The sequence below is a fragment of the Leptidea sinapis genome, chromosome 19 (assembly GCF_905404315.1).
Source record: "Leptidea sinapis chromosome 19, ilLepSina1.1, whole genome shotgun sequence".
In the NCBI taxonomy this organism is placed as follows: domain Eukaryota; kingdom Metazoa; phylum Arthropoda; class Insecta; order Lepidoptera; family Pieridae; genus Leptidea; species Leptidea sinapis.
In genome coordinates this window covers 8,721,926-8,745,982 of record NC_066283.1, presented here as the reverse complement: position 1 = coordinate 8,745,982, position 24,057 = coordinate 8,721,926, and the positions used below count along the sequence as shown (strand labels likewise).

Sequence of the window (24,057 nt, the reverse complement as noted above, 5' to 3'; positions counted from 1 at the left end):
TTGACATTTGGTACGGTATATGTTATATATTTCGTTTTCTTGCTATTTAACCTGACCTTGCCATTTTTTTTTCATTAAAGCTGAATCTTTTCCGAAGTTTTGACATTCATAAGTGTCATTTCCTTTGTCTAAATGAATAACGTGATCTTGAGTTGATTTGACATAATTCTTGCAGAATTCTTTAATATAATATTACGGGAAGTTACAATAAAGTTCAGTTTATAAATGTCCTGATTATTGTACAATCTTCTATTTCCCTACATTTGTTTGTACTTTAGACTTATTAATAGCATCTACTTAATTTACATGATTATGTAAAAATGTAAAAATAGGATCTCATAGAATATTGTGCTCAGAACTGAAAATTTAAATAATAAAGATATTTTGGATTACTATACTAATTATTGTACCAACAGTATTTATTTCAAAAATAATTTATTAAGTTTAATCTGCCTGTTACTGATTTCTTATTATCCGAATTCCGTTGCTCCGAGTTTTAGTCCTAACGCGTTGCAATTTGAATAAGCTACTTAGCTACTCATATTCATGTCGTAACCTAAAACCTTTTATCTTTTGCTCGCTTAAATGTTACTGCTTGTGGCGGCGACATGGGACGGGACTTTTGGTAAGCTAAAACTTTACTGGACATGTGAATGGGCTTAACACGGGAATAACTGCATAGATGAATGACGTTCTATACGAAATGGGACGGGTCGTGCCCTTCCCTAAAATATGGTTGAGGGAGGCGATGGCTGGTTCATGCATCATGCTCGTGAACGGGCGCTGCTTGTGGTGGCAGGATGATCCTATTGCCGGAGACTCGGCTTCAGATTCTTAAAAGTTATAATATATATTTATTTATAATCGCTTATAAAATGCTCACAGAATACCTTAATTTATTTATGGTGTGTGTGGATGATGCAGCTACTGTACTCAATAACTGTTGTAATTGAAATGATTTGTAAATCGATGGAAATGTAAATCTTGATATAAAAGAGTGGCAATGAGTTTCTTGCTACTTCTTCTCATTAGCTCAACCCTTTACGAAGTAGCGGTAGATTCAATAAGAAAAATATTTTTTTTACATTCATAAGTGTCATTTCCGTGACCTGCACGAATAAAGTGATTTTGATTTCAAATCAATGCGTCAAATATATACTAATAAATGGCGAGCCTGTGTTTTCCTTTAGAAACTGAGAAAACTACTGAACCTATCGGAATAACTCTTATTCCACAAGATGCAGCGTGTTCCGGAGAAGGTTTCAGTATATTATGATAATTATATTGGTGATTAATTATACAGAACCTATATTTTTTTGAATAAGAAATAGCTGTATATTTGTAATACAAATAATTCAGTCAATGACATTTTATTACATATGACAATTCATACAATGTGCGGCCGCCGGGTACTTACTTTATATTTAAAAACAACGTTTGCCAGACTAGCACTTGTAATTTAACATACCATAAAACAACACTTCAAAACCAATATGTGTTGTATTAAACTTAAATGAGAAATAGATCAATATTTGGAGTATGTAGAATATATTTATTCTGAAATAGTTTATTTTAAAATCGATTTTGTTTCAGATTAAAAATGAGGCTGTATTAGTAGCCAACGTAGACCACGTTGGCTTCGGTCGCTGTCCAAACCTAGATAAATACCAAACAACTAAAATGAGATAGAGCGAATGTGTGGAGGCAGTATCATAAAGGATTTCAGATGTCGTGTCTCTGTGACAACTTTGCCTAGACAATGCAAGGCCTCGTCGGAATTGCAACAGCCTCCGCATTTCTGCAAATATTGCTTTCCTTTGCTGGTAAGATTATGTTGAATTATTTCTTATTAGCTTATGCTCCCAACTTTGTCTGTGTGACGTCAAAGTCATTTATTTGACATAGATATAATAATAAATTTAATTGCGTAGGAAGATCTCTTAAAGCTTGTGGACTGGAACGGGCTGGACATCAATATCAACGGCGAATACATCACTCACCTTCGATTTGCAGACGATATCGTAATCATGGCAGAGACCATGGAAGACTTAAGCCATTTGCTCAATGGCATCAATACAGCTTCCCAAGGAGTAGATAGGGCACATCGTTCGACAGACAGATGGCCGGTGTGGCAGAAGACTCGAAAGAAAATGGCGACCACGTAGCGGAAGACGCAGTTTTGGTAGATCCCCCACAAGATGGACCGGATGTAGCGGTATCTGGTCAAGAGCGCCGGAATACGTAGGATGAGGGCAGCGCAGGACCGATCGTCGAGGAGATCTTTGGGGGATTCCTTTGTCCAGCAGTGGACGTCTTTCAGCTGATGATGATGACATACATTTAATACAATTGTATTTAAAGACGCTCCTGAGAATCGAACATCTATATTTCATCCCCCTAAATGTTAAGGGTACCACCCATTTTTTTTTTATTATTTAGCATCCGCCCAGAGGTGAGAACAGTACTCCATGTGAGGCTTAATTGCGCTTTATATAGTTGCAGGCGGTAGCTTCTAGTGAAGTACTGCCTCGCCTTACTGAGTACACCAAGCTATTTAAAGGCCAGTTTGGCCCTCCTTTCCAAGTGACCACGGAACTCACGTCACTCGAAATATCGACGCCAAGTATGCCGATACAGGCTGTGGCAGTTAGAGGATTGATCTCGAATGGAGAGGATACGACAAATGGAGACTTTTACTATATTTTTTTTTACTTTTGGTAAGCTAACTGGACATGTGAATGGGCTTAATACGGGAATATCTGCATAGATCAATGACGTTCTATACGAAATGGCGGCGACATGGGACGGGTCGTCCCCTTCCCTAAAATATGGTTGAGGGAGGTGATGGCTGGCTCATGTGTCATGCTCGTGAACGGGCGCTGCCTGTGGTGCAGGATGATCCTGTTGCCGGAGACTCGGCTTCAGATTCTTAAAAGTTATTGTGTATATATATGTATGAATATATACATATTTATTTATTTATAATCGCTTATAAAATGCTCACAGAATACCTTTATTTATTTATGGTGTGTGTGGATGATGCAGCTACTGTACTCAATAACTTTTGTATTAATTTACATTTACTTTTTTGACTTACTCGTGTAAGACATTGACTATTTGACGTTTGAGTGTGTCTGTTGCATCATTTTACATATTACATTGTAATTTGTAAATCGATGTACTTAAATGTAAATCTTGATATAAAAGAGTGGCAATGAGTTTCTTGCTACTTCTTCTCATTAGCTCAACCCTTTACAAAGTAGCGGTAGATTCAATAAGAAAAAAATTTTTTTTGACATTCATAAGTGTCATTTCCGTGACCTACGTGAATAAACTGATTTCGATTTGATTGATTTGAAATGTGATCTATTTTATTACAAATTGTTACAATATGTCAAATGAATAGTGCACTCGGTGATATTGGCATTTCAAGTCTTCTTTACGAATAAATAGAATTTCACCGTAGCAATGAACGTAAAGCTCATTAATATGATTGTACTCTAGTTGTTAAAAAATTTGGCAGTAACAGAATCACCGAAGAATGTGAAACGTCACAGTGAATTAAATTCAATTATAATTTAACGAAGCTAAGTATATGTGACCCCGATCACATCACTCTATACTCCTATTAAATATCGAGATCTGACGTTCCCATTATAAGTATCAGTGGGAGGCTCCTTTGCACAGGATAGATACGACTAGACTAGATTACGAGTACCACAACAACTCCATTCTCTGTCGTGAAGCAGTAATGTGGTAGCATTATTATGTTCGGTCTGAGGGGCGCCGGCAAATGTGACTTAACATCTTATGTCTCAAGGTGAAAAGCGCAATTGTAGTTCCGCTCAGATATCTTGGGTTTTTCAAAAATCCTGAGCAGCACACGGGCAGGGCGTATCAATAACCATCAACTGAACGTCCTGCTCGCCGCTTATTGTGATAAAAAAAAAGTAAATAATCACGCTAAACTTCTATTATCTATTCTACTTTAATATTTCATTTGTTTCCTTAAGAATTAATAACATTGAATTTCAAAATATTGTGTACTAGCTGACCCGACAGATGTTGTTCTCTCTAACTCTTGCGGATGGAATTTTGGAAAATCCGCTCTTAGCTGACCTCTACTCGGTCAAAAGAATATTCCTACCAAATTTCAAGTCTTTAGCTCTAATTGTTCCAGAGATATCGTGATGAGTGACTATATACGTGGAAATCTCTTATATATATATATATATATATATATATATAGATTTTATGAATCCTAATAGGATTAGTAAATATCAATTACTCATTTAGTAATTTTAGCTACTACATAGTCTACTATATACACCATCTACAACTAAATTTATATATCACTTGAATATATCTCGCCTACAGCATTTCGATTGTCCCATTATTTATAAATAATATTATTGAGACACAAATTGGAAAAATTCTTAAACAGAACAAAATATAAGCAGTACTAAACTACAAAGGTGAAACAGACGAACGAGACGATATATAAACATACTTAAAGTCACCGTTTATAAGATTGTTACGAAATGCTGACAATTTGCAGCCAAACGTGGATGTAAATTTGATTATATAAAGACATTCAGGTTAGTTTGTAGCGAAATATAGAGTTAGACAGGCGTCAGAGGGAAACCGGAAGCAGCTGTGTCGTTCGCGTGTTGTTTACCAATTTATCACTAAGCTGATTATATATAGGCTGGTTCCTGAGACGTGTTTTATGACCCTGTTTGCACTCCTATTGTGGCGGCTTCCTTTAATTGCACACCTTTTAAATATACCCTCAAACTGACATAAATATTTTAGTTTCAGTTTGTAATTAACCACACCGAATGAAAATCTTTTGAGAGTCTAATAATAGTCATTGATCGAATTATAGTGAATTCTGGTGCTCTTAAGTACTTGTTGGAGGCTGAGTTAGAAGATATACATTTTATGTTTTAAAGTAAATACCATAAAACTCTTGGTTATGAGAGATCCTGAAATAGTTTAGACGTCTACATAGAACCTCTTGCTGCTAGACAACGAATGAAAACAGGCCAGGTTTATTACTTTAGTGTGTGTGACAAGTTACGTCTTACACACGCGATTTGTTTGTCACTTTTTGTTAGTGTGCGTGCATTGCTCAAAATAGAGGGTTACAGTTAACCTCAACTTTTTTCAACGGTTTCACAGCTACCTAGACGTATAAATGATTGAAGCATAAAACTTTATATTGTACTACAATATCTTTTACTAGGAACTAAAATATTATCATTATAAACTATTATTGTATTTTTTTGAGTTATGGTGAGACTTCACAGAAACAAAATATTATGTAGAGTACCATTAATATTGGTGAATGTTGCTTTTAGATATCTAATAATTATATATTAATGTACTATAATAAATTGTGGAAGAGTAAATATTGTAAGAACTATAAGTATTATTATTAAAAATACTCGTAACTGCTACAAATAATTTATAAACCAGATAATAATAAATCATATATTTACGAACATATATTTTATAATCTCTGAATATAACTAATCATGCTACGGCTTAAACTAAAATATTTTAAGAGAAATTTATAAATTAAATCAAAGCTTCCGGAAGCATGAAAATATAATTTACATTCAATTCATGTAAAAAGACACAAAATGGGATTATGACGCGGGACAACCATCTGGCGCATTAAAATAAAGCCATGAATGAACGGACGTGCAGTTACAAATAATATGAAAAATAAATTGCATTAAAGTAAACACACAGCGGGGTCACAGAACAGAAGCGATCCCGCAAATTGGGTATTCAGTACTGTTTTGAGCGCAGGTGTCGTTGCCTGAGCTCTAGCCGTCGTCGCCAAATCTGTGTCCTTTAATTTAACTTTGCTCACAATCAGTGTCGTTGCATTAAGATTTATAATGACGACAGTCTACGTATTCATTATTTTGTTAGTTATGTTAATTAGTGATGCGAAATCATCGTAGCACTTTTTGACAATATTTTATTAGACATGCACGCAAAATACTTTATATATTTACGTTGTGTGTGGATTGATGCAATTACTGTACTCAATAACTCTTGTTTTCACGTATAAATTTACATTTACTTCTTTTGACTTACACGTGTAAGTCAATAAGTATTAAGTATATGACGTTTGAATATTTTTTGTTGCATCACTTAACATATATTGTAAATTAATTGATTTGTAAAAAGATGAAACTATAAATGTTTCCGAAGTGGCGGTAAATATAATAGAAAATAAGACTTTTGATATTATATCTGCCATTTACTTAACCTATATGAATAAAGTACTTTTTATTTGATTTGATTTACTCGCGACAACGTTCACATTTACCATAGTAGTTGGTGTTGCATAGTTGCCACATCCATATATATGTCGTAGGTATATTGTGAAAGCCGTGGTATTACCATTTCACTAGTTATACTATAATTTAACGGTAAATTGTCAATCGAATTCATTTCTTGTATGTAATATCACGGGTACACTACTGTCCGATGTCCAACTGGTGATGTTGCACGTCGGGGCAGTGCGTTGGAGACTCAGTGTCTCATACCCTTAAAGTACAGCATCTCTCCATAGTTTGAGTCCGTCATTTGAGGCGCGGCTTGAATTCTATGCTAGGTGTTTACAGTTCCAGTCGCCCGCCGCGAAGTTTCACGCTAAGTTCCAGTGCAGTATCCTCAGCGGGCTAGCCATCATTGGTTATGAGAAAACCTTAGAAAATGTATATGTCTAGATAGAGCCTCTCGCTGCTAGACAACCGATGAAAATAGGCCAGGTTTATTACCTTTGTGTGCGTGACAAGCTACGTCTTACACTCGCGAATTATATGACACTTTGTGTTAGTGTGCGTGCATAGCTCAACGTAGAGGTTTACTGAAATCCTCAATTTGTTCGACTTTATCACAGCTGTCCAAGTCTGTCTATTATCAATGGACGTTATTTCAGAAAAACGTTCCAAACCTCAATCATGTCGAAATTGAGTTAAGACCACAAAACTGGTCACGTGATTCATATTAACGGCCTGACAAAAAAATTGTACCCTACTCTCACTCCTTAAATGACGTCATGACTTAGTAGCCCAACCTACATATATGGAATACACTCACTACTAACTCCCTAAAATGTGATGTTTGTGGCTTGGAACGTTTTTCAGGAACTACGTCCAAATGATCTAAGGAGAGAATAATGGAGAATTTTGGTATAAAATATATAGAATAATAATGGGCAGGGTGTATCAATTACCATCAGCGGAACGGCTTGCTCGTCTCGCCCGTATTTTCATAAAAAGAAAATAGAAAAATGACCGTGAATGTATGGAGCATTAAGAAGAGTAGGAACTTCAGAACATCACAAGTAAATTATATCATAAACATTAAAAACGATCAATGTCAATTTATTAATCACGTTATAGTCAGCCATTAATAGTTTACACCAGTATATTTTCACTGAGATTAAAATTCCATTAGAATGATCGCCATTACAGATATTTGGAGAGCACAAATGCAATAGTGGCGAATTTGCATAGGAAGGAGTTGAGGCGTGCTCGGACGATACGGTTTGAATACGTAACTCGTGTGTTGTATTCTGGAAAGTTCTATTTCATAACAGCTAACAGCCTACAGTGCTACATTGAATTGATTTAGTTATATTTAATTTATTTAAGCTTTTTTTATCCTTTTCGATAAGAGAAGGACAAACGAGCGTACGGGTCACCTGATGTTAAGTGATCACCGGCGCCCACATTTTCTTGCAACACCAGAGGAATATATTATTAGAATATTCATATCAAATTGGCGTTGCGTAGAGACGTCGCTTCATTATGTGTCTTTTACCGCATTTATCACGGGGAGTGTTCCGATGAGCTGTTTCATCTGATTCCTGCAGCCAAATTCCGCCTTCGCACGCCACAAGTTCGGATATCATCCCCACCATCTGGATGTGTGGCGGTCCTCCGCAGTGCGGTTTTCAAGCTTTCCTCCACGTAGAGAATGTAGGCCGCGACGATCACTTAACACCAGGTGACGCGTGCGCTCGTTTGTCCTGCTTTTCTATAAAAAAAATGATAAATTGATAAGATAAACTCAAAGTTATACCCGAAAGATAAAGGTACTTATAGAGGTGTAAGGAATTCCTAAAGATACTATACAATAGACATGTAATATATAGACAGAGCATCAAAAAATAAGATCCATTTCTATATTTGACACACAATGGTATGCTCGTTGCCCTGGGTAACGCAGACTAAAGAAATATGGTCTCAACTACCCTTTTGAGTTTCGCTGTTCACGCGCAAATAACATCCATTTTTATATTCATATCATTGGAGATTTCTCTAGCTATTTCCTCCATTTTTCTCAAGGAACTTACGACTCACGTGTAACTAAACTTTGAGAACGAATTTCTGCCATGTTGTTTCAAGGTTACAATTGTATGTGTTGAAAAAAGTCCCTCATAAATACAGAATGCATATTTTTCTCTAGATTTTTAAGATGCGACTAAGAAATTACTGAACCTAGATGTAACACATAGTGACGTGCTAGAGGATCTACGTTCACCCGATGATAAAAGCCCGATTACATCAACATGCGCCCTCAGAGTATAGATGGCATTTTTATGTATGTAATTATATATCTGCGCTTGTGATTCTGGGCTACATAGACAATACACAACTCCTATATCTTACACTAGATGAACATATCTCTGTGTTTGTTGAAGTCGGTCCGTTATATTATTAGTGTATAAACCATTTGAAGGTTTTAATAAAAGAGTGTTATGGATATTTTTCTAATATTTATTGACACATATCTCGGTACACTAAAATCCACTAGAGTTTGATGGTACTCATATGTATATATATTTAATTAATCACCACCAAAGCCGAAAGACGTCCACTGATGGACAAAGCCCTCCTCCAAAGATCTCCACGACGACCGGTCCTGCGCTGACCTCATCCAACTTATTCCATATAACCAGAGCGTCAGTCCATCCAACACTGCGTCATCCGGTACTTGGTCCCCATTCGAGGACTTCGCTGTCCCAACGGTGATCTGCCCTTTGAATATATTGATTAATATATTGTATAAAATATGTGTCTAGTAAATACTTGTCGAAAAACTCATAGGGCTCTGAACCCTTTCATCTGATAAATTTATACTTCAAGTGCTGGTATAAACACTATATTTATCGAATTTATTTACTAATAAACAAATAGCTGAATGAAAAACCAAATTAACAGTTCCATATCGCAATAAATTCAATCAGAATAGACGTGAATATTTGTGCGCCAATGAAGCCTTTGTGTAGCGGGCGCCAAGTGGGAGGGGACCGGCATGCACATGCCACGTAAAGAACAACCAATGCACCGTGAAATTGCCTATTTTCCGCGTGATTTTATTTATTTAATACATCGATGACATTTCCGTTCGCGTACTGCTTCTGTCGGAAATCATTTCACGCAAACCAACTCACGGAATCATTAAACGGGAAAAAATAAGTATGTATTTGAGCTCTAAGGCATATCTACAGATAATCTATCTTTTGTTGCCAATGGCGATATTTAAAAAGAAAATGAGTGAATGTTAAAATTCGCAAAATTACAGAAATAGACTCCTATATACAATCGACTATCTATAACAATTATAAAACAGTTGAAACAAGTATATTTTAAAGAAACAGTTCATATGAACTATATAGATCAATTAATTGAATTAGCTTTCATTCTCATGAATTGCGGACTTGTTTAGTGAATTCTCGTCAGTTGCTGGTAGGACCCTCACTCTCACTCCATTTCAGTGTTTATATCTTGAACTTTATGTGTTAAGTAACAAAGTTTATATCAACTCGTGCTTTTTATTTATATCATACATTAACTGATTCATTTCCGATGAACATTGCTTCTCTTTGAAGTGATTTTTGTAAATCGAAAGACATCGCTTGCCAAAGAGTTAATAAAAAATTTAAAAACGGTCCTAATGGTAATAGCGGTAAACGTAAGTACCACAGACGTAGAATATACTATCTTATAGACGACCTGGTAGCTCGATGATGCGTGACCAATTTTGATTTTTCAATGTGTGCGTGAGTCAGTCGTGTTATATTCAAAATACTACAGGAGGTAATGCTAAGAGTGGCTGACTGTGTACGATTTGTCAATTGACTTTGCTTTTCTATCTTGTTGTATCTCCGCTAGAGATATTCTTCTCCCGTACTCTGTGTTCGTTTAAATGTAGCATTAATAGTTTGTAATTTTAATTTTGACCCTTCACAATCCTTTTCCCCAAAAGTGAAACTTTTTTTCACATTTTAGACATTTAACTAAACATTTTTGGAATACTATTCCATTAAGGGTATAAAAATCTCTTTATCAATTTTAATTTTATACTTGGAATGATAATGGGAAATAATAAAAGTAGACTAAGTCTCCAACTAATATTTTAATTGAACTCTGTGTCTTAGCCCTGGCTAAAAATATTGATTGAAATGGATTAGATTAAACATTGACAGACAATATTTACATTAAACACTGACGAAAACAAACAAGATAGCGTGGAGCACTGGCACAAATGAGTAATAGTCTATACACTACACGGTCAGCTGCTGCGAACTATAGGCGCCGCCCAACCGTCACGGGACATGCAACGCACAGACAAAAAAGTTTGAGACGACGTAATAAAAGTTTCACTTTAAATAATCAATGAATCAGTACAAGTTAATTTTTACTGAACAAATAAACAATAGCTTTTTTTTTATGAAAATAAGGGACGAGACGAGCAGGACGTTCAGCTGATGCTAATTGATACGCCTTACCCATTACAATACAGTGCCGCCCAGGATTCTTGAAAAACCCCAAAAATTTCTGAACAGCACTACAACTGCACTCGTCACCTTGAGACATAAGAAGTCCCATTGCCCAGGAATTTCACTAGCTACGGCGCCCTTCAGACCGAAACACTGCAGAAAAAGGCGCCGTTGTGGTACCCATAATCTAGCCGGCATCCTGTGCAAAAGAGCCTCCCACTGGCTCAGCTTAATATCTTCTCAGTATATATATATAATTAGAAATATATCTAAGAATTAAAGGCCCACTGTTCAGACGAAATATATCACGTAGCATCTACAGAATTCAACGATGCATAAGAGTTCAACTTTACGATTGCTTCACGGATGCATGAAGCAATGATTTAATTTAACACTTAGCATCATTAAAATTAGTACGAATTTACCGCATCTGAACTTTATTTTAGTTTAAATTTTATTCCTTAAAGTCTTACTATGTATTTTATATTCTTCCTAAAACTGGTGTTCCGCGAACATTTTATGTACAAGGTGATGGAAAGGTTAGAAAAAAAATTAATATTTGTCAGATTCTTGTGGTTTTCTCGCATATTATGTAACTTTTCACTCTCTTGTGAATTATTAAAAAAAATGGGCCAATTCATCAATCAATTTCATTATATTCACTAATTTGCATATCATGTAGACATGGGCCACAGCGGTGACGTAGGTAGCGCTAAACTATCGTCAAACACGGAGTAAAGTTATTCCAAATATAAAACTTTTATGTCTTTATCTTACCTTTGTCACTACAGAATTATATGACAGGGAAAAATAATTTTTATCTTGCAGTAACTTTTCATTGCCTTTTTTAATAAGTCAGTTTATGTTGCAAAGTGGTAAGCATAGTTGCGATGCTCATTATAGTTAAGAGTTCAATCAAGAATTCTAAGCGGCACTGCATTGTATTGGTCAGGGCGTATCACTTACCATCCGATGAAAGTATTGCTTTTTTCGTCACTATTTCTGACAAAAATTCAAACCTTGTTCAAACCAGGTTGATTGAAACTTAATCGCTAAGCCCCGCGAGTCATATGATCGACATAAATGAGTCCAAGCTGTAATTTAAAAAAAGTCAATGTTAAGTGTTACTTACTTAGTACAAGCTTTTATTTTTTTAACCCTTTAATTGTCGCTCTAAGCAATTATTGCAATCATATCAATCTATTTTATAATAATAATAATAATATTGACACACTTTGACACAAATTGTCTTGCCCCGAATTAGGCATAACCTGTGTTGTGGATTGCAAGACAACGATATATTTAATACAGTGCACTTACTTAAACATACATAAAGACAAATAAACATTTATGACTCGGAAACAAACATCCATAATCATCATATAAATGTTTGCACCTACCGGGATTCGAACTCGGGACCTGTAGCTTAGTAGGTTGAGTCGCTAAACACTCGGCTATATAGGTCGCTAACTTTGAACCACATTTTCTAAACATAAGACTATGAAATTTCGCGTGTTTATTCAGTTGAGATGACAATGCAGCAAAATCCAACAACTCATGAAAATCCAACATTTTCGAATAATTTAGATTATCATGATCAATATTACCTACTATGAGCTGGAAGCATGGATATGAAAGATTGAAAATCAAAAGCTTACTAAAAATCTGTTCATAAAACTACGTTTTGATGTTTATAAAAGTTTGTGTCGTGTTGTGTTGTATTGAATGGTTATTAATTGTTGTTGAAAGTGTACTAACTTTCTTCATCGTCTGTTTACTGTCTCCTTGAGAGTACATTTTAACCAATTCAATACAGAGACTTCATAATTGAACAGCTCATAACAATTACAGCTCAAATTTATAGTTATAATAAGTTACCAGAATACATAAAGGCCTAAACAAATATTCATAATTCCATAAGCTCTTTAATAAACCTATTTTTGAAAAAAAAATACAATGATAATATCGAATAGGTACTTGAGGAACAAAAACATGTCTCCCCTTGTGCTATGCCTTTTAACTTTTTTTGGCACTACGTCGTTACTAACGCAATTCGTGTATGAATACATAAATGCATTAAAAAAACCTTCCCTTAAATATGAACTATGGGTATCTTCAATATTTTAAATTATCACATTATATGCTCTCTTTAAAATTTAAGTAAATCTCATTCTTATACCAAGGACAACACCGAAAAACTTTTTATATCAGAAAAATTTTCAACTTGAAGATTCCCTCAAAATTTTAATATTTTTTGGTTTTTTTAAAGGCTCCAAAACAGCTAGGTTTGGAATCTTAAACTTTAAAGTAGCAGAAAAACGATCATAATTTTCTCTTGTATAAGATGTGTGGCTTTATTATGTGGCAAGTATCAAAAAAAAAATTGGCAAACTGCAATTTGCACTTCAGAACTTCCCTTGTAAATAGTGATTTTTGTTCTATCTTTCATAAATATATAAACAACATTATAAAAGCATATTTTGTATCATTGTTCTTCATTCGTATTTACTAATAACACTACAAATTACTCAATTAAATCTGCAAGGGAAAGGGACGGTTCATTTAGCCTCAGGTGCTGTTTTCGACGGTAAAGTTGCTTTAAGCTTTACTGAGCTGGAGTCTAAAGCAGTAGGCTGGCACCACCGGCTCGCTTTATCCCCTTAACTAATGAAACTGCCAGACGATTATTTACTACAAGAAGCGATTCAATTCGTGATTATTATTATTGAAGCATTAAGATACGATAGATAGATTGAAGATTAAGATAGTAAAATTAATAGACTGTTGCGTATTGAACCTTTTTAAGGTTTACCAATCGGTATGTGATCACCGTGAGTTTCCCTGCGAGATCGAATCAGAAATGAGGAGATCCGTAGGAGAACGAAGACATAGCCCAAATGATTACGAAACTGAAGTGAAGGACAGGGCATATAGTTCGACGGACAAATGGCCGTTGGGGTAATCGAACCTTGAATGGCAAACACGTAACGGAAGACGGAGTTTTAGTAGGCCCCCCACAAGATGGACCCACGATCTGGTCAAGATCGCCAGAATACGTTGGATCACGGCAGCGCAGGACCAATCGTCGTGGAAATCTTTGGGGGAGGCCTTTGTACAGTATTGAACGTCTTCTGGCTGATGATGATGATGTGATCACCGCGGTTGATGCTCTATTGCAAACGATATCGAGGAATCACAAGAGCTTTTCCGATTTTATAAAGCGTCTAATAAACGTACAAATGAATACGAAAACCAAAACTCATTGATACGTAGCGGTCGTGACGTACAATAAACAAGTAGACTTCCAAGCGCATATTAAAAGGTCCTCTAAAAATGTTCGAGCGCCGTTGTATATACTTATACATTAACTTATATAGATAACATTAAAATATTCATTCAAATTAGCACTTTATTTCGTGGCAGTAATATTCAAGGTCTATTGTATACGCTCATATTCTAATTCTAATACAAAAGCTTCTGCTCGGAGGCGAAAATTATACGAGAATATTTTTTTTTTGCAATTCATAAGTAATTATTTAGCATAATGATTTAAAAAGGTCAAGTTAGTTAGACAATGATTTTAATTTAAAGGGTCACTTACCTGAATTACGATACTCCATCCTTTGTAAGTTGGATATGCTATTTGGATAACATATCATATTTTGACAGTTTTTCACTTTGTCATTGCGTGGCGTTGTATTCAAAGCTCGGTAGCAACACAACTTAACGAAAACTCTGCCTAATAGACGCTTAGGCAGAGTTTTGCTTCAATTTGTTGAGCGTGATTGTGAGTCTAGTTGTTTATTGTACGTCAATGGTAGCGGTCGAGAATTGAACCCATGGCACACTAGTTAGAGTCAACGATTCTAACTTTTGCGCCAATAACGTTTTTACAATCATTTCAGTTTTGTTAGGATGTTTATTAATAATTTATATATTTATAGTTTTGAATAGAGCATTAGGCATAAACGTTGTGCGATAGAGAATAAGTAATAGTATTAAGCCATAAAATTGCAAATTTGTCATAAATTTATTTAATTAAATTTTTTATAATCTCCGCTGTTTTTTAGGAATTCCTTGAGAGCTTAGATGATCATATAATTCTGTCCTTTCATATTCGTTGGTTGTAAGTATTCAATTATAAACACCTTTATCAAAATTATGAATTTGAACTTCATCAAAATATAGACTGTAAATAAACGGATATCAAAATAGCAAAATCAATAATGTAAAGAACTTATTCTCCAAAGTAATTCGTTCAAATTAAATAATAATGTCGCAACAAACTTGTTTGAAGCATTAAAAGATTAAAAGTTCACCCGAGTTGTATCGCATCCAAACTAGCTCCGAAGTCGAGTACGACACATATTTTGCAATGCAAGCGCGTCCGCGGCGAACTTTGCCCGGCGAATGCAAAAATTTAAATTAAAAACATAAATCAGACGAGTATCGAGTAAGTTTCGAGACTGGTGTACATTTCAACTGCACGTTTGAAATATTGAGTACACGAGTACACCTTATGAGTAAAGTGTATTAAAGAGAATGTTTAATGTTGAGTTTATCATATAATTTATATTTATTAAACTACTTACTAAATGCATATAACTGTTTACACGATTGTTCTGCTGTCGGTCGGAAATCGTTATCTGCTATTTGCTTTTGATATTATTAAAAAGTGGCTGCCCCAGACAGACTTCATTCTGTTAAAAGTTAATAGTAACAATAAAATAAATGAAGATAACATAAAAAATTAGTTTTCTATTTCATAGACTGCAATACTTAATAAACTTGATGATTCTATAGCTTTGCTGTCTGGCACTGCCGCAATCTCTTATCCCTGCATATGAAATCAGTAATATTTTCAAAAATATTCATTTAAATTACATGCTGTTAAGGGCCATAAATATTTATATTCAATGCAAAATGTATTTCAGGTACTAAATTGGATAAGGATTAATGCTTTATTGCTTAAAAACCCTTCGTAAATTATCTATTACTTCTCGTAGAAATTAAAGGATAAAAAATGGTTATTGTGTGCTATTCCTTAGAGATATATAATATTACGGACTTTTTGTAGATCTTTTTGAAGTGTAAAATACTGTTCAATATTATTTCGATCTACCTCGTAGGGTTCTGCCAGCGGTTCCAATATAAGCGCAAACAAATGTGATCATAAACATTTCAAATTATCATTAGAAACATTTCTAATTATCATTAGAAACATTTGAAATGATCAGTGTTTCTCTACTATATTACTACGAAAAAAACCATTCCAACTAGCGACAATGTTATCGTTACTGACACCTTTGTATTTTAGTATCTTCTTTTATTGGCCCCGTTTACGAGTAAATTTAAAATTAATCATACTGATAACACTAATCCCCTTATTCATAATAATTGTCAGCTAACTTTAAACAGCCGCTTAGGAGTGTTTTTTCTCATTCTGACTCAGGTCAATAGAAGAAGACAGAGTGTAAATTAGCAATTCTTTAAGTTAGCAGACTATTATAAATAAGGGGGTAAATGTTTCCTGACGACTCAAAAAACATTCACGCTTCGAAAAATACTCGCGATATTGTTCAAGATTTCACTTCAGTCGGCACTCCTGGAGCGCGACTGTTTTTTTTTTTTCAACTTCTACTTCACTTTACCAAATCTTACATGCCCTCCAAAAGTGTAAAACAACTACATACTAAATGGGGGGGGGGATTGCAATTGGACCATGAATCAGAATAAATAGCCACTGAAAAATTCGAAAATAAATAAATAACATGTGGTGCAGATTGTTAATATTTTTTTATTTTTGATTACTAACTACTATGAAATGAAACCCCCGATTTATAATATATCTGAAATAAGTAGTGGTTGCGCCAGGGAATTTAAAGTGGACTGTATTAATAAAAGGGGGTACTCAGGTGAACAGAACAGGAATCATTGAAGTAAAGGGAATAGCCGGTACTCACCTCTTCTGCAAGATCCTGGGTTCTTCTATATTCGCCTGAGTGTGCTGGCGAACCACAATATATATATCGCGGGACACTTAACGAAGAAATCACTACGATCTCACGGCGGCAAATCAACAGGAATACAAGGATTTCCTGGATTTTACTTAAATGTTGCGGGAGCTCAACCTTCGCGTGCGGTTACTTGACAAAATATGTGTTACTCCATACGACCATAGATGTCGCGGCTCGCGTTTTATTCTTAACTTGTACCGGCTAAGGATAAAGGTGTAAGGGGTTAAGGAAAAGGTTGTGTGTTATTTGGACAATTGGCGTTACCAAGTAGTTTGCACAACTTCTAGATATCAATTCAATATAATTTGTTTAATTAAATTCTTAGACTGGTTAAAATTTAAAAGTATATAACACAAAATATTGTAATTATTCTTCACCCTTTCAGATAGACGCCCCTCAAATTATTGTTGTAAAACTCAATTAAAAATAATATTATAACATCCAAGTGAGGAATCCTTGTTAAAATATAAGCCTCCTCGTTGATGATTATCACAAGGAATTTCGTGAAGGTATTTTTGATTTAATTGCTCTGAAATATTATAAGTATAATAATCTTAAAAGATTATAATCTTAACAGACTTTCATAACGTTCAAATTAGAGAATTTAATCTTGTAAATCCGTTCTTCGCGAGTCGGTGCCGCGCTAAATCTTAAGTATTTAAATGCTTTAAATAGGAATATGCTATTTCATTACGTAGAATTTGAAGCTTCCACAGTTTGCTTGTACGTGGAGGAAACGTATGTGGTTTTTTTTTTATGGAATAGGAGGACAAACGAGCGTACGGGTCACCTGTAGTTATGTGATCACCGCCACCCACAAAATCTTGCAACACCAGAGGAATCACAGGAGCGTTGCCGGACTTAAAGGAAGGTACGCGCTTTTTTTGAAGGTGAGGTACCCATGTCGTATCGTCCCGGAATCACCGCACAAGGAAGCTCATTCCACAGCTTTGTAGTACGTGGAAGAAAGCTCCTTGAAAACCGCACTGTGGAGGACCGCCACACATCCAGATGGTGAGGATGATATCCTAACTTGTGGCGTGTCGTGCGAAGGTGGAATGTTTTTGAATTTGTATACTAACCTTTATTTTTTTTTATGTATTTATTAAGGCTTACCAACTACATACATAATTTTACATATACGAATTAGATAATCATTAATAAGTATTACTATTAACATATCTAAATTAAAGTTACTAAACTAAAAAACTAATGCTAAAAACAAATTAGAAGAATAACAATAATGAATTTACTACTAATACTAATTACATAGTTACTGATCTATATTTAAGCCTTTTTATGACAAGGACACCTGTTTTTTATAAAAGTTAATATTTGAAAATATATCGATGTTATGATCTAATTTAAAAATTTTATTATAGCTCACACATAAGACTTGAATGGGAGAGTTTAATCCGTAGTTATTTCTTAGAACATAACTGCCCCCATTGACCCGAGGTGGGGCTAAATAGCTGCGACACAGTTTATACTAATGCAACTACTTACGAACTATTTTTGAATATGTATGTTATTAAGTTCAATAAAAATCTTTAAAAAAATATTTTAGTTTCTTGAAAACCTCACTGTGGAGGACCGCCACACATCCAGATGGTGTGGATGATATCCTTGTGGCATGTGGAAGGCGGAATTCGACGGCAGGAATCAGCTCTTCGGATAATTCCTCGTGATAAATTTTAATAAAAATAACGTGATACACTCCGGGAGTGCAAGCAGAAGTGAAAGCTTAACATTAACGTTGTGCATTTTTGAATGGTAGGGGAATGAAATTTATTGAAGTAGGCGTTACTTTGCGGAAATCCATAATTATACAAATGATTTGAGTTTTCTTTAGTGGTAATTCCGCCAATATTTGTCTTTAAACAATTCGACACGTGTTTCGCCTCTACACGAGGCATCCTCAGGACGTGTTGTCTCGCCAAAATCTGGCAGGAGACTGAGGATGCCTCTTGTAGAGGCGAAACACGTGTCGAATTGTTTAAAGACAAATATTAACACTAAAGAAAACTCAAAGGGAATTATTTGGCACGAATTGCTTTATTTATCAACATAAAAGTACTAGCATTTATGTGGTTAAATACAATATTCATTTATTGCTCTATCGTACACAATAATGACAATCAAAAATTTAACACTTAACTTAAAAAAAATTATCTATCAGACAAATCAACTTTCATCCATAATTTCAAAGACTGTCTTACCAATTTTCGAACAGGTCACGTGTCCTGACGGGAGCTTAACATTTTATACCCATCCCAAGAAATGTGCTCAACGCCGCTAAAGAAGTTTTCACTTTAATAAAATTTAGAGAAAACTCATCAAACGAGAAGCTTCATGTTCTGCAAATGATCTTATAATTTTATTTTTGTAAACGTTACAGGGTAGGGTAGGTTATTTATACACAAGACAAGTTGATTCGCACGTCACAAATTTTCACCTAATAATGGTATCGCTTTGTTCTCAAACACCGCTTTCCTGCTTCGTTGCCTTATTGTTTTACGAATAAATTAGAATTTGTTTCTTTGTAAAAAGAAACCGGAAAAATATCGCTGTCTCAGAATTGTCTAATCAGATCTTTTCTTTCGTCATGTTTCCAAAGTTGACCGAGTTTTAAATATTTTTAAAACACCAAGCTCATATATACTCAAGAATACATATTCGCAAAATTATTTTGAAGTAGGTTTTATAATTATTAGTGGTTAGTGTCTACTGAGCTAGAAGTCCTGAGTTCGAATCCAGGAAGTGCGAACATTTATATTATGATGAATATGAATGTTTGTTTCCGAGTCATGGATGTTTATAAGTATTTATTATGTACCTATAGAACATCATTGGTATAATTATGTATGTTTAAGTATGTAGGTATATTGTATTAAATATATCGTTGTCTTGTGCCCATACTAGGCTATGCCTAGTTTGGGCAAGATAATTTGTGTAAGTGTGTAAATAATAAAAATATTCAAAATTAAAATTAAGTACATAAATATAATTCTGATGTTAATATTGGTCTATTGTAGTTTTTTTTGAAGGTCTGTCAGATTTTTAAGTCACGTTTATGTAAAATACATGTTTGAAGTCGATATTTTATGCTTCTCATTTGAATGTTATATAATATGTGAAGTAATGTTTAATAACATCAAGTACAAATGCAGCTGGAATGATTTTTTATACAGAGATATGAAGTTTGTTTTAATTTTCACGGCAGCCATTACGAAAATTTCTATTTGGTTTTTGTTATCTATTATTAATGTCTGATAGTGGCAAAATTAATAAATTTATCTTTTTCCAGCCGTAGGCATATCAATAACTGATCTATGAAACGTCAAAATGTTCCTCAATCAATTTATCCGATGACGTATTCGTTTTTTTAGGTTCAAATTTGTGTAATGACAGATAAACGTTTTCTACAGTTTTAAGATTGACATAAATACAAACTTTAACAATTATTTACATTACCTAAAAAGTTTATCTCTCAGAAAAATCAACTTTCACCCATGATTTAAGCGATTGTCTGTACGAATTTTCAATCAGTTCACGTGTCCTGACGCGAGTTTGACATTTAATATCCATCCCAAGAAAAGTGCTCAGCGCCTCTAAAGAAAATGCACTTCAAAAAAATTGAGGCCGACTGTTAACCTCTATTTTCAGCAATGCACACTAACACATAGTGACATACAAATCGCGAGTGTAAGACTAGTTTTGTAGCTTGTCACGCACACTTACGTAATAAAGCTTACATGATAAACACTCTGTCATACCTCTCATCTTTTCAATTGTTCACAACGCGACATAAACAACTAACTGACAAAGTCAAAAAAACTTTATTCAATTAGGCTTAAGCTAAGGGTTTTTGAATAGTCACTTTAATATTTCGTTTAAATTACTGACTCTACCATATGTTTGGAAAAAGGAGAGCTCGTGAGAAGAACATTCAAGGAACTCAACGACCACTCTTTTCAATCAATAGAGTATTATTATTAGAGTAACAATGGTTTTAATATACAAAACAAATTAGTTTGTAAGATGCTGCATCCAATAATAATTAGGATCAAAATTAAAAGCCTTTTAAACATCAAATATTTCATAAAAAGTAATAAAGAATGAACTGTATAAATATAAATTATCCTATATTTGATGCATCAACATTTAGAGCTTGAATTCATTGTTTGTGTAAGGATGCTTCGTGAACATGATGGTCGTGATTACTGTCACAATTAGTAATTGCGTCAACAAATATGTACAGTGATTTTAAACTAAAACAGGTTGACCTGAAACCACAAGTAGCACCCGTTCACTAGTTGACTGACTTGCATGGATGCCATCGTTCCCTTCCCACATATTTGAGGGAAGGAAACGTCCGGCGTTACGACAACGACACACGACGCCGCCGCAAGCAACGCCATTTTAATGAGCATGACGAACCGTGTAGCATACACATGATAACAACGAAATTATAAAAATAATGCTCACAAAGCAATTCCATATAATGCAATTACAGTAGATTTTATATAAATTAAAAGATTTTTTTATGAAAATAAGGGACAAGACGAGCAGCACGTTCAGTTGATGGTAATTGATACGCCCTGCCCATTACAATGTAGTGTCGCTCAGGATTCTTGAAAAACACAAAAATTCTGAGTGGCAATAGAATTGCGCTCGTCACCTTGAGACATAAGATGTTGTCTCATTTTCCCAGTAATTTCACTAGCTACGGCGCCCTTCAAAACGAAACACAGTAATGCTTACACATTACTACTTCACGACAGAAATAGGCGCCGTTGTGGTACCCATAAACTAGCCGGCATCCTGTGCAAAGAAGCCTCTCACTGGTGATACAATAATTATATTTATATTACATTCATTTGATATTACAATCCTAATATTATGAAGAATTATTGTAAGAGAAGAATTATCTTCTATATATTCTTTAATCGTATAGTCAAATATATGCTAAACAGGGCATTGTTGACGAGTTTTAGAGATGAGAAGTGAGTTGACTTAATTAGAATTGGTTTGATTGCAGCCGTGGGCGGCGTCAGCTGGGAGGAATGGTGGACCTACGACGGAATTTCAGGTGAGTCATCGTATAACTTCGGTACCGGTATTGCATTATATTCCGTTTTACAAATCTACATTTTATGCAAATTCTGAAGAAACCAATGATAAACTATCCATTTATAGTAACAGATGCGCGGGTGAACTGTGTATTATAATTTAGAAAGACTACATTTATAAACTAACTAGCTGCCCGTGTGATGTTTTGTAGCCTATGACCCCGGACACGCATACAGACAAAGGGACAAACAGACTTAACTTTTGTAAGTACTATGTTAAATTCGGTATTGTTTGAAGGAAAGTATGATTTAAAATAATTCAGTGTATATACAGTTTTTACTTTGTTATCATTTTATTATATGTACATAAAATAGATTAGGACTAAAATAAATATTTTATTAAGCCTATTAAGCTGTGACTATTCCTTTAAGATTAATATCTTTAACAAATAATAAAGTAATTTGTGGCCATATTCCCTGTTTTACTGCCTGTAATCTGGTACATATTTTATTGAATTTTAAATTACATTTACTTTGTAATTTTGTATCAAAAACTGCTAGTTACGTACATAAGAACAAAACAATTATTTTCTATCTACTAGAGAAATATGTTATGTACATTATTTCAAATTCCTAAATTAATAACGAACTATGCTCGAAACTCATATCTATGCCGTATTGCACAAATATATAACTATGATTATCTTAATTGTTTATTATTATCTAAATATAAACTTAAATGTGAAATAAGAAATAAAATGATGTGGTGTCGTGGGACACCAGGTAGGAACGAAGTTCCTTCGGCTAATGTAGAATCGACACAAATTCTACTCGCTTGTGTATGCGACTGTCGCGCCTGCGCACGTCTCATTTAACGGTTTTATTCCACGCACTTTTTTCCACGGATTTTTCTTACGGTTTTACTATCACATTTTTTTCAGTTCGGTCGCGCAGCAAAATCCCTATCTCCTCCAAGCCTGCCGTAAGGAAATTCGTTCCAAAAATAACAAAACCCCAGAATAAAATAAACACACACACACACATACACACACGTCACAGGAACAGATTGATCTGCTATTGTAAATTTTAATTGATACACTATGAGCCATATTATTAGCTATCCAAATAAATAAATATGTAGTGTATTAATGCACTTATATATAAAACAATAACAGCACGTATGTAACTTTATGAATTCCAAAGAGGAAAATTACAATTCATTGACCTACCACAAACTTACCACAAATATAACGTTTGCTGTATCAACTCCTCTGTTCCGATAGCATTTTTGCCTGTTACGTGACATGAAATTTATACGTTCGATTTATCTCGCATTCATATTGCGTTACTCGGAAAATTGAGAGGAGTGTTATCGTATCATATCTATATAGGAGTTTCATGCTTTCTGGAATTTACGCTGTAATTTGGCATCAATAACATCGTTCGTAATAACTTTGAAGTTAAGGATGATTTTAAATTATCATTTTTAAAGTGATAACTTCTTAGTGGAAGGTAAACCGATTCATAACGTAACGCGTTACGAAGCAGTTTGCCCTCTCACGTAGCGGCAGGGACGTTCCTCCTGTCTTACTCTAACCAATTGGTACTTTTATAGAATTAAATAATGATACTTATAAGGTACAAACACAAAATTCTAATGTTCAAGAATTATAACTGAGAATAAAAAACATTTTATAATTAATAAGAGATTTTAGTAATAAATAACCTTTCGTTACATTATCATTTTAATATACATACTATTTAAGAAATAACCTAAGCGTGTTTCAAGTTTTCTAAGTTTTTTAAGTACAATTTCAATATTAAATCGTTCAACATAGATTAGTTTAACTTATCACTTTGTGGGGCGTCCCGAGACACAGGTTTTTTATTCAAAATACCCTTTGCTTTTAATAGAAGCATAAAGGTCTGTATTTTGAGCACACAGTCAATGAAAATGTAACTTCAAATAACTGGTGCGCCAATCACGATCGAGATTCGTTAAAAATTTATCGGACCGGGGTTTTCGATTCCTTGTATTCAGTAGTTTTAAGGTTTTGTTGCGTGAGACCTCGACCTTCCAATCTCTTGTAATATTTAAATCCATTAGGCAATAGTCATGTTAACGATTATTTTATTACTAATTTGTTAACAA

At 34.4% G+C, this 24,057-nt stretch overlaps 1 protein-coding gene across 1 annotated transcript in view; it reads left to right on the top strand.

Moving 5' to 3' along the window:
- LOC126969776 (carbonic anhydrase-related protein 10) overlaps nt 1-24,057 on the top strand; it is a 58,450-nt gene that overhangs the window by 7,313 nt on the left and 27,080 nt on the right. The window contains exons 2-3 of the mRNA XM_050815338.1: nt 1,594-1,823; nt 21,875-21,925. Coding sequence (XP_050671295.1) covers nt 1,760-1,823; nt 21,875-21,925 — 115 coding nt within the window. The 5' untranslated portion in view covers nt 1,594-1,759. The remainder of the gene's footprint in view (nt 1-1,593; nt 1,824-21,874; nt 21,926-24,057) is intronic.